The 12,940-nt window shown below is 29.1% G+C and overlaps 2 protein-coding genes across 3 annotated transcripts; one reads left to right on the top strand and one right to left on the bottom strand.

The window, feature by feature from the left end:
• Window positions 1-241: 241 nt before the first annotated feature.
• On the top strand, window positions 242-4,481 carry LOC126780297 (palmitoyltransferase ZDHHC16). 2 transcript variants are annotated; one of them, XM_050504640.1, is made up of 5 exons: window positions 242-454; window positions 1,164-1,311; window positions 2,633-2,824; window positions 3,021-3,276; window positions 3,395-4,480. In XM_050504640.1, exons 1-5 carry the CDS (start codon window positions 402-404, stop codon window positions 3,895-3,897), a joined length of 1,152 nt encoding a protein of 383 aa, XP_050360597.1. In that variant the 5' UTR covers window positions 242-401; the 3' UTR covers window positions 3,898-4,480. The 2 variants fall into 2 exon arrangements, with proteins under 2 accessions (XP_050360597.1, XP_050360598.1); XM_050504641.1 differs by lacking the exons at window positions 242-454; window positions 1,164-1,311 and adding an exon at window positions 2,368-2,557 and having other exon boundaries at window positions 3,395-4,481.
• Window positions 4,482-7,333: 2,852 nt separating this feature from the next.
• Window positions 7,334-12,288, bottom strand: LOC126780302 (T-cell acute lymphocytic leukemia protein 1 homolog). The gene is made up of 6 exons (XM_050504649.1): window positions 12,236-12,288; window positions 11,952-12,127; window positions 11,739-11,859; window positions 9,020-9,140; window positions 8,047-8,137; window positions 7,334-7,452 (listed from the first exon to the last, which is right to left on the bottom strand). Exons 1-6 carry the CDS (start codon window positions 12,286-12,288, stop codon window positions 7,334-7,336), a joined length of 681 nt encoding a protein of 226 aa, XP_050360606.1.
• Window positions 12,289-12,940: the final 652 nt, after the last annotated feature.

Here is a 12,940-nt window from a genome sequence, read left to right as displayed (position 1 = left end):
TGGCTAAACTTAAAGTACAATGATTAATTTAATGTGTGATTCATATTTCACTTAAGTTTTGAATATAACAAAATAATTTATAAAATTCAAATCCACTTGTTTGTTTTTAAGTTTAGCGCTTTCTTCCACTGCTGGACGAAAGCCTCACACATAGAACGCCAACCATCCTAATCTTCAGCTCGCAGTTTCTGTATATAATCTGTAAAATAATTGTAGTTGTAGTACTTGAAGTGTCAATGTCAATTGTTCTGACAGACACATATTTTGAAAATAAATAAATCTAAAACTTTATAATGCTTGTTTCATAAGTGAATGAGTTTTATATTTTTCCGCAAAAGTTATGTTTTGTCAATAATATAATTTACAAGAAATGTGTATATATATAAAAATACTTTATTAAAATGGTTGTATTTCAATGGCGGTTTCAATGGCGAGGACTATATCGTAGAATAAAGTAAGTCATTGTTGCTTTCATAATATTAAATTTTGCATAAAAAAATTGCATAAAATTAAATTAATTTTTAACAAATATTAGATACTATTAAAAGTTAGTGTTATAATATATCTACTACACTAATTAAATATCATTTATATTCTTATGGTAATAAGTGAATGGTTCATATTTTATTGCCAGAATTTTATTGTCAGAAGCTCATTAACGGCGGTATTGGTTTCATAGGTCATTATAGTATAGACTATGAACTGAAAAAAACCTTAATACCCCAAAATTCGAAAAATATGATACAGTCTGGGGGAATTAAGGAATCATTCTAACTTAATATAGGTCCACATATTGCATAGTTTGCAAGTTTCTACAATGGCAATAAAATATTGTTAACTTTCAAATATTGATCCTCAATCTCATTAATATTTGATCAATTGATCAAATATTGATATATTGATCTCATCTAGTAAAAGGTACTTGTAGAATTTTTTTTCATAAATTATGCAGATTTCAATGACAACCTTATTTTATTTCTAAATATTTCTATTAAGCCTCTTAATTTTAAGTGTACTTTGCTACAAATCATAATTAAAAATATTTATAAATTTCTAGACATCAAATATGATTTTGTATTTATATGTATTTAAAAGCTATGTGTAATTTTCCATAAAACAAGGCTAACCCAATTGGAAATAAAAAATATTCATAATTATTTTAGGGAATATACAACTTGGAAAATATCCCAAGTTGTGTTGACTTACTACACTCTCACATTCAACACGCATATGGACAAGAGTTATATGATCGATTGCCTTTTGGAACCACTGTTTTGGTTTGTGGATAACTTTGCTGGAAGCTTAGGAAGGGTATGTATCATCATAACAATTTGTGAATTTATATTAAACTGTGAATTCTTTTATTTACACTGGTATATTTCAAACTAAACAATTATCAATATTTGAGGTAGGTTTTACTTGATGATAGAGTATTGTGTAAGCCCTTCAAGCTTAAATCGAATGAGATATTGTATAGCTAAATTGCAATACTTACTATTGTTTGTGTTTTGAGTATTTTTACCAAACAATCTATAAAACAATTCATTAAATCTAAATTAATAATTGATTTACATGAATTGAAAATACATGCTCAACAGCAAGTGACAATATCTCCTTAAGTTTCAATCTTATGTATTCATAAAAGTTCTATTGAACTTTTACTTCAAATTCATTTAGAACCACTCTCAACATATACTTTTTTAAAATAAATTAAGAATAATTAAAATTGATATACAATATAATGGTACTTGAAAACACACAAAAAATAAAGGTGAATTAATGAATTTCTTCTTTTTGAAGTTGAGTAGTAATAATAGCAATTTATTTTTTCAGTACACTAAAATCTATATTATTAATAGGTATAATTTGGATGCAGGAAGTAATTAAAGAAGCTATTCATACAAAAATCTTTTACCTAAATATAGAATCAATTTTCAGGATAGACAAAGCCTGTGTCGTTAAAATGAAAGTCGTCGAAAAACAGGTCTACCGAAAGCATATTTCATGAATGCTGTCTTTATGTATAATAAGCACTAAGAGATGTATTAATGCTTTCTATGAAAAATTTGTAGAGCACAAAGCAAAAAGAGAGCTGTATAAAAACCGCGATAACATGTTATGCTTAATTCACTTAAGCATAACATGTCGCATTAATTATTTTTGATAAAATATGACTAAAAGATATTTTTAAAATTGATTTTTAAACATTATACAGTCAGGACCACGTCTACCGGTTTTTTCTAGTAAATAAATAAACAGGAATTAAGTTTTTTTAATTTTCTGACAACTATCAACTGATGTCAACTGATGACAGATGTCTTCTCATAAGATAATTGTGGGGTCACCTTTGTTTGATGATTAAACGCTTCTAACTACTAAAAAACGAGTCATATTATTGTTTTGTAGTTAATTCTATTTTTTAAAATGAGCATACGAAATTATGAGGTCTGATATCAACTTCGCTGAAATTAAAAGCGCCATTTTTTCGCGACTCCAAAATCAATATCACAGACATTCAAGATCTCGACCAATGATAGCCCGTCAATTCAATGTCAAAGTTGCTTATTTCTATTGATATTTACTTTTGTTGGGATTGGAAATGTATAGTTAATAAATTTGTGATTTGTTTCAGATTTTCGTATTCTGTGTAACTGTATTAACGACAGCTGTAGTAACTATTGCATACTGGGTTGGATTGCCGTATTGGTGGCAAAAAAATCAGTATATAACAATATTTTTGGTTGTTTTCGGCAACTGGCTACTACTCAATATTGTCTTTCATTACTACATGGGTGTGTCAACTTCTCCAGGATATCCACCTCACGTAAGATATTTAAGCTTTTTAAAAAACTAAATAATTGGCTAGAGTATCGTATTTAATCGAGGCTTGTTCCTTGATCATCAAACAATATTATTATATAAAAAAAGAAAAGAACATCCTACAACGTATTATATTGGCGTGTCATAAGTTGTTTAAATAATGATAGAAATGTATTTGTAAAAAAAAAATCCATTTACAGGGTTCGATGATATCAGAAGCGGCAAGTATTTGCAAGAAATGTATTTCTCCAAAGCCACCCCGCACACATCATTGCTCTGTATGTGATCGATGCGTACTTGCAATGGATCACCATTGTCCCTGGCTTAACAATTGTGTGGGGTACTTTAATGTGCGTTACTTTTACCTCTACATGGCTTATATGGTGGCTGGAGTTGCTTTTGTCATAATAGCTGGATTGGATCTGGGGTATCAAGTTCTTTGGGTTAATGATACAGGTTAGTTTATAATGTTATTTACCTTTGTTGATTTCATTTATTTATGTAAATTTTATACTACAAAAATGTAAATATAGATTATACTTTGGTGAATTTAAATCATCTCTGATAATTTTAGGTGGGTTAACACAGGAACATGATCCAGACCTTATTGGACATCCAGTTCGTATGAACCAAAGTGGTGTACTTGTACCAGTCCAGGTGATTGCAGAGTATGATTCGGAGAACTCGCCTCGAGAACATGATCTTCCTACACCTGTTATAACTGAGGCACAGAGAATAACTGCACATCCATGGAAAAAAAAAGCTATTGTTTTCATGGCAATAACATGTTTCTCAGTACTATTTGCTCTTGGGATGTTAATTGTAATGCATGGAAAAAATATCAGTAGGGGCGAAACAAGTGTGGAGGTTCATATTAATAAGACACTGAAAAAAATTTATAAAAACCAATTCAGGAATCCATATAACTTTGGGAGAAAGAAAAACTGGAAATTATTTCTTGGTTTGACCCAGGGAAGGACATTCTTAAGGAATGTTTTATTTCCATCAAGGCACCCACCATCGGGTAATGGAATCACATGGCATACAATTCATGATACAATTGAAGATTGGCCATAAATATTTTAAATAGTTTTACTTCTTTAAATATTGACAACTTAGTACTTTGTGAATATACTTAATTATATTAATATTTAAAATTAAATTAAATGTAGGAAAGGGTAAGAGCACTCAATAGTATTATGTGGGCTCATATTGTATTGCACAATTGTTTATTGTATTTAGGAAAAAAATCTGTTGCAATTAAGAACAAGTTGGCATCAATAGCATTATATAATAAATAGGTACTTACCAAAAAACTTTCAATTGTATAATTTTTATAAACTTTTTATTATCCTTCTATTATGTCGTCAAGTGCCAAGTTTACTTACAAACTTACTTACTTTCAATATTTATCTAACAAACTCAGGAAAAAGATTAATATGAATAAAATATTGGACAGACATATGTTGTATACAGTTTAAAAAAAATCATTATCGGCTGCTGAAATATCCTACGCTTAAAATAATAAAATATAGTTGTTATAAACTTAAGTATATATATATAGTTGTTATATTACTTAAATATAAAATTCATATGTGTATTTATTTTTGTTATTAAGCTAATCGGTATATGTACCTATATTATCAACACGTTTATCTAATCTCAAATAAAAGTGGTGAAGAGATCAGTCTTTTATTTATAAATTTATACTGCAACGAAAATTACAATTCTATTTCGATTCGGTAATTTTATTACGATGAGTAGTATATTTAGCCGAATGCTTAAAAAGAGACAATTATGTAACTTTTAATAAAGCTGAATATATATTGTTAATTCATGGTTTTTTTCCATAAATATCTAAAACGGAAATAGTAAGATATAAGCTAACTAAATCAAATTTATATGTACTTATTATTTGCAAAACAAGTAATTAAGTCTTCGTAAATTATAGATGGAAAATTTAACTAGATTTTTTTAATTATTAATAACTAGTACTTAATTGGATGAAAATTCGATCTTAATTCATTGCTAATAAGAATGAGACGACATACAGAAGTACATAATATAATACAGGTAAATTGTTTTTGATTTCAATGTAATATATTTCATCCTTGTTATCTAAAATCTCATCTGTCTGTCAGTCTGTTTGTCCGGGTTAATCTTTGAAACGGCAAAAAATGACAAATTGAAATTACTGAATTATTATAGGGCGTATTTCATGGTTCCGTTTAGTCCTTATTTCGTCAAAATCGGTTGATTCTATCAAAAGTTATAAAAACGTATGAATTTTTGTTGTTATGATATATGTTTCGGCCATTAGCCCATAGATGCGGTGTGCTAAATATGTCAATTTCTAAATCGTGGTGTCTAAATTTTCTGAAGTGGAGTTATCATCTGCCATAAATAATTGCATTCTATAGTTGTTCCGTCGTCTTTTCGTCTGATTGTTTTGAGTTTTTTCAATTATTTCAATATAACATTGATAATATTAAATACGTTGTGGCTTTAGGTTGCAATTGTTGACTCTGTTGTAATTTTGTCTAATTATCTTCTGTTAATATTTTTGTTTTAAAATTTATAGAATAATATTTTTTACTGTTAAGGTTACCTATTCCTTAGTTTGTAGGGTTATATTGCATATAAGGAGGCATTACAATAATTCAGTATATCTATTTTTCCTTAATCACTAGAAAACATGATTCTTCGACGCAATCGTTTCTGCTTAGCTCGAGCGTGTTGTTATACTCAATCCTAATGTTTTGCGGCTGTCAGTTATATATGCTACAACAATAATTTCTAACCGGACATGCGCAGGATGTTGCGGCGATCAATAGACATGTGATAAACGCCCTGGGTCTCGCAGTCTTGCGTCTATATATTACATCTTGATGTATATATGTTATCTATTGATTTTTAATTTTTCATGATGATTTATTCCGAAAAACATAGATTTCAATCAGTAAATTCGTAGTATAAAAACACATGGTAAAATTTTATAGCAGCTTTTATTCAATAATAATCATGATCACGTAATAAATTGGTATTAAAAACACATTTTTTCCTAATTCTTGGCTGTTCTAAAATTTTTATTACATCACTTAAATACTATATTGCACCTTTTGACTATATAAAAAACTACGCGATGTGAATTAGCCTATTTTGTATTAAAGCGTTTTATAACGATATCTATTGTTCAGTTTACGTTGGCACTTGAATATTAATTTATAGTTATGATTATAGTATCTAATTATAGTTAATTAAACATTAATCGACATTGTTTTTTAAAGGATTTAAATAATATTTAGTAGTTTACATGTTATAATTAAATTATATAGTTTACATATTATAATTAATCAAAGATAATTAAGTTTTACTAAGACATTTTTGTGTCGTTAAAACAAAATGTTAAAAAAATATATTGAGTAAATGAAAAGTGAGACACATATAAATGCAAATACATAATTTAAATACACGAGTTATCTGTGACAAATATTTAAACAATGCAATGTGTTATATTTAGAATATCTACAAAAAAATATGAAACAGGTAAGTACTTAAATTCACTTAATTAATTAAAATATTCTCATTGAATTGTTATTTCTTTATAAATAAATCATGGGGAAGGGACTAGCAAAAAAACATAAATTTTATGTAGGTGTTAGGTAGAAAAATATTTTTCAATTTATGTATGAATCTGTGTAACAAACTTAATAAATAATAACAATAACATTAGATATGCATGCTTCAACCGGATATTTTAAGCCTAATTAGTAATAGTAATAGTTTTCAAAGTCGAATTAAGTATCTAATTGAAAGAAAGATTATTGGTAGCAGCCGATGACGCAATAGGCAACCAATGAGCGTTTAAGTTAAAGGTAAATTAGTTGACCTTTATTTGACTAACGTTTAAGGTGTAACTGGTGAAACGTCGTATGGTAAATGTACTGAAAATATTTTTATATTATAAGACCGCGCATAAAATTCGCCAACTCTACACTTCGCCCACAGATGAAACTTACATTTACAGGTAGCGGCCGCGTATTTCATTTGAACTATCAATTATTAGGAGATTTTGCTATTGCAAAATTTAAGAATCTTTTCTGGACTAAAAATTTTTACTTTACTTCTTGTGGAGTATTAAACGTTTATGTATAATCTGAAAAACATTTCTTCTATTGAAATTCTATATTATGACGTTAGGTAGGATCTGGGTACTGGATCCTATTAATTTCTAATTGCAACAACATAGATGTAACATTTACAGGCCAAAAGCAACAAGAACAAAAGTAGCTATTAAACTCGTTTACATAGCATATCATTTTAAATATTGAGATTTATACAATACCTACTACTACAAGTTCTAGCTAGACTAATTTAATAAATATTAGTACTTTTGAATATTTGTCGAATATTTACCATTAACATATTATAACAATGTACGAATACTTCTCTTTTATATTGTTGATATACCAGAAATATAAAAGGAAAAGCTTGAAGTTCGTTAGGTGTTCTTTCAATTGTGAGGATATTGGAGATTGTCGGAACTGAGTGCTAGTGAAGTGAGGACACTTCTCCGCTGCGGATTTACTCCGAGGTTCTCCCAGTTGATCCACGACAGTCTAGCTGTTAAATCTGTATAAAATGAAAATTAATATCACCACTTCATATCTTATTACTATTTTTAACAGAAATTTCAAAAGAAAACACATCGTTTTGACCCCGATTTTTCTTGTCAAGATGTATATTCCTCGCGCGGTAGCGTCGACAAACACACCTCGCTAGTCGCGAAAAGATGCAAGTGATTTGTTACTTATTTGAGTATTTGCTCGTGATTTGTTATTATTATTTATGTTATTTGTGATTTTACGATTTTTGGATAAATAATGTGTTGAACGAGAAAGTAAAACTATGTAAAGTGAAATCGGGGAAGATATTCTATACATACAAATTTGATAACATACTATTTGTAGGTAACAAAGACAATCTGCTAAAAACATAACGTCATTTTGGTTTTGCGAGAGTTGGAATTTTTTTTTTTCGAAATTATTTGCTAACGCTCTTTCACTTGATAGCTGCTATTTTTGATTTATTTTGACAAAGTTAAATCCGATTCTGCAAGTGGATAATGCGATTTTGAATGTAATAGTCACAAAAATAATATCAACATATTTTGAGAGGATAAATTATGAACATTTTATATTAAATGCTTAATTATTGTAAACTTACCACTGGTATTCCAATGAGCTCGATCTGCTTTGATTTCACCGCGAAGACATTTTTCAACATATGTCAATGGATCATAATCAGCATCCAAAACCTAATGAGTTGTAAAAGAAAAACTTTAAAATGTACAACGTATTGTATACGTACATATGGATAATAATAGAGTGTTACTAGTGTACAAATCGACCTAATTAATATATTCTATATATATATTATAATATATATATAATTTAACTAACTAACTTAGAAGAAAAAAGGAAGTTTGATAATTATGAAGAGCGCGGCAAAAAATAGTTCCATTATATTTAACTTAGTTCTGCCCATGTAATTTCTTAAAAAAATAGACTTAAATGTACCATATTTTACGCCAAAACGCATAAGAAAGACGATGACCGATGACGAACGATATGCATAATATGCATTTATTGTATTAATGATAATAATAATTATTATTATTACAAGGTACTTAAATATATTTCTTTTTATTATTCGATTTAACAACTATAAATTGCATTACCATTACACTTAAGCAATTTAGGTATATTATAATAAAACAACACTCGTAAGCGAATTTTATAGGCAAAAATCAAGCACATAAAAACGCAGTGCAGTTTTTGGTGCACAGTTTATGTAAATTAGAGTCTTGCGACGCTAAAGCAAAACATCGTGATGCAGGTTCCTTGCGACGGATGTATATCTGCCAACTATGTACCCGCATCGAAGTAAGCCGAGATGTATTGAACACATAAAGATAGGCATTTGGACGGCAAGGGTATTTTCTTGGACATTACTGACTTTAATTTTTTTAGGCTAGATGAGAAAAAAAATCCTTAACAAATGAACTAAATAAACACTGATTATGAATAGTGGCAGAATTATATAAAAATAGTTCATCGTGGTATCTTATTTAAGGTTATTTAAGGTTTTAATTTTAATAAATATTTTATTTTCGTTTGTTATAACTTGTAACACTTACTTCTCTCAAGAGCGCTATGTAGGCAATGGCAAGACGAAGAGTGTCGATCTTGCTGAGACGTTTCTCATAAGGAAAAGTCGGAACGTGCACTCGCAATTCGTCGAACGCCGAGTTTATACTGCTAAAGTCAGAACATCACACACACACTTTAGCAATGTCGTCAACGATTATAACTCGCTTAAATAATAATTATAATATAATTGTATTATAAATATTAACTTATCTGTATTAAAAATATATATTCGAGTATGTTTACATAACTACACGGTGCGTAATTTGATGGTAGAAGCAAGTAAAATAAAATCAAAATATAGGTTCTTAAGTTTTTCATTCAATTAGATTCTTATGAACACTTGTTCTAACCTAAATTAAATGTAAAGCTATTAAAGGTTAAACTGTGCTGTTTTAGACCCTTTTGGAGACTCATCAAACAAGTTTCACAAAAAAATATTGTCAAAATTGTCAGCTAACTAATTTATTTTGTTTATATTTGTATTTTATTATTTTACTATTATTGTTAATTCTTGTCATTTTTAACCTTGATTTACTAACAATTAATTATTTATAAGTTTGTCATCTCCAACTTTATCTTTGCAAGTGGTATTCACCTTAATAGGTAATGCATTTAGTTTTAAGTTGTATTAAAATTGTATACCTTTGTACGTGTTGATGTATTTACCACTGGTGAATCTTAAATAAATAAAATAATAAAAAAAAAAAAACTTCTAGATTTAGTCTCTCAGTAGTTTCTTTTTACTTTTTCCCCTTTAAGTTTAATCCAGTCATTACTTCAGTAAAAATTACATTATTAAATGTATGTGAACCGAAAAAGCTGATTTTCGGATTTTGTGCAGAGATTAGACAAGCTGAGCTTGAAACTGTCGACTTATATTTCCTTCTTGGGCAGTCGTGTAAAAATATGGCGCAAATAGCCATTTTTTTAAATTATTTTGTACTGGTTCCGAAACATTACACAATAAAGCACGCGGAAGTGATTACGATTAATTAATGCAATACCAAAACCGCTACATTGGTTGTTGCAATAAAGGTAAAAAAGACAAGCTTTTAACTAAGCTCACTAAACTTTGAAGAATTTAATCTATAGCCAAAACAAAGAATCGCAAACGTCTTACGGGCTTATTTATAAACGTTGTTTACTAAGGGATTAGTTAAACATTACTGTGTCTTCTTCTTTCGATTGTCAAATCAATGACGACAGAAAGAATGAAATCGTTAAGCAACGTTTATGGTTAAGGTTATTAGAGTTTTAAGTTCATCAGAAGATCAAACCCTTAACGTATAATATGATTCGTTCGTTATAACATCTACTTATGCCAAGGGTAAGCGCTATAATAATTGTGAACGGGATTTTGCGTTTATTATAATTAATTCATTTTTTCGATATTTTAGTCAAATAACGAATTGATAACAGGTAATAAATAAGAGTGTAATTTACATTCCACTGTTAAATTAAAGATAAGAAAGAGGTGGTGATTAAGGACGGATTCTTATCCGAATCTCATATATATTTGACATATAATGTTATTATTAGTAAGTAATACTGTTACTGTTAGTATTACTTATAATCAGGAAGAAAAAAATACCATCCATCATAGTGTTTTTAATAATTAGAGAAATTAGTGTGTTAAATAATTAGAGATATATTATACCAATATTTTTTTATGACAGAAGATAGATTTATCTCACAAATGTCTGAAACGTAAATAAAATGTAATGTTTGAGAATTTGTTTATATATAATAGTAAAGTTAATGTTCAATCGAACCAAAACATATTAAACAATAATGTAATAAAAAACAAGATGTTTTCGTTAATACAAGTTGTTTAAATATCTTATTTAAAAAGATACCGAATGTAACAATTTAATAATATGCAACACGAATGATGAGATAGATGGAGTTGTACTAAGCCCGCAATATTTTTGCGCAATATTAATCGTCAAAATAGGTTCATAAGCAAAAAAGTCAAAGTCGTTAAAAACATAGATAAAAATACTTGCAATTCAAGTAAAATATGTAATGTAAATTCACTTATCACATTTTAACACCTATTTCAAAACTGATGTTATAAAACAGTTATCTAAAACCGCCATAGCTTGTAAAGTGAACTTTCGTAACTGCTTGTCAATTACAAGTTACATTCGCATCGTAAAATAAAAATGATTCACTTAATAAAAGATTTAAAAATAAATACAATAAAGCTCAATAATTCCTTTTAGTGGAAAATTCATTCGCTCAATAGAACCTTCATGTAAATACATCGGTCCTATGAATATATATCTCAATAGAAAAGCAAAATAAAAAAAACTATAATAAATAATAATGTAAAAAGATAATCAAATAAAAAACGCAATGCATACCTACTTTTAAATACTTAGAATGAAATAATTATATTAAATATACTAACGTTAAACTCTATAACAAAATGTCACTGGCATAGGTATATATCGCTATATAGGGTAGAAGAGCATGAAATCAAAGAATATACGCTATAGAAAAGGTTTGTTATATAATCGTTTAGTTCTTTAAAATGGTTATAAGCTTATAGGTTGTAAGGTTATAATCCTTAGTGTAAAGAAAATATGTTATAAGAATTCTTGTTAGTAATTATAACCCGAATTTTAAAAATCATGCTCATCTAACTAATATTCTAGTTATGCCAGTAAACTTGCTATACACAGATGCAAATGAAAGTGGTACCCATTGGGTCCGGACCTCAGCATCCGTCTTCTCTCACGGACGTTTGCCGCAGCTCGTTGCACGCGGTATGGAGACCCACCGCATTGATAGTCCGTCTCAACCGATGACTCCAAAAGCGCATCTATATTGCATCGAAATTGGTCGCAATTTGATTATACATAATATATTATTGAATTTAAAATAATTAAAAAAAATACGTAAGAAAAAAATTACCTGTATGTAATTGCCTGGAATGCTGATGGACGTAGGCCGCAAGAGGCAGTTGCAGCCTAGTCCTCGCAGCCGCATATACGCACGAGGGTAGTTCCGTGGTTATAGAATGACCTTCGTCATCTGAGCCGTCGGCATAAGCGAACTTAAGTCCCGAATAACCCAACCGCCGATTTTCACTAAAATAATGCATAAAAAAATAATTTATCGAGCTTATGTTATACACCAATTACAATTTCGAACTACAAAACATTTTTATTGTTTATAATAAAATAACTTATAGCAACCTTAAAGGCGGTGAAGTCGAAGAATCGGCTACTTGGGTTCTTGTTCCTGACATTTTTTTTGTTAAATGATGAGACACTTTGCAGTTTTGTACTTTTCCTTATCCGCTTATAAAGTAGACTAACCGAATACTGGGCAAGACGCATAATTTTATACTACGAGGGGTGGCCATTTTGCGAAAACTGTATTTGTGTGGCGGGAATTGTGTCCACGTAAACTGACAATCTCTAAAGACAAGAGAGTAAGGTCCATTTTATGGTGTAAATGTGTGTTCTGTAGATAGGGAATTTTGTTGATGGGGCGGAGCTATTGAGTGTTAGGGCGGTAGGGGGTTGGTCCTTGTCGGCAGTTTGGAAAAGAGAGTTAAGTGTTGATATTATTATACAATATTTTTATTTAAAATTTATTTGTATGAAAATCACAATTACAATATCTGAAATTTTCTTTATAGTGCCTATTTAAAATAATAATTTATTTCTATAAATAATATATAACTATAAATATACTTATACATTATCCAGTAATGTAAGTTATTTTTGAATTACCTAGTTTATAAGATTCAAAAATGTTACCAAACTAATTGTAATTTTCTTTTATTTACCAAATGTGTGTCTTGGAGCGCGAGGGTGTTATTTATTTTATTTTACTGTACGGACACGGCGGGAAGCTGAACGGATCGATCCTTCACAATCTCTCTCATTGGCTGA

This window comes from Nymphalis io, chromosome Z, assembly GCF_905147045.1.
Source record: "Nymphalis io chromosome Z, ilAglIoxx1.1, whole genome shotgun sequence".
Lineage (NCBI taxonomy): Eukaryota > Metazoa > Arthropoda > Insecta > Lepidoptera > Nymphalidae > Nymphalis > Nymphalis io.
This window is presented reverse-complemented; position numbering and strand designations above follow the sequence as displayed.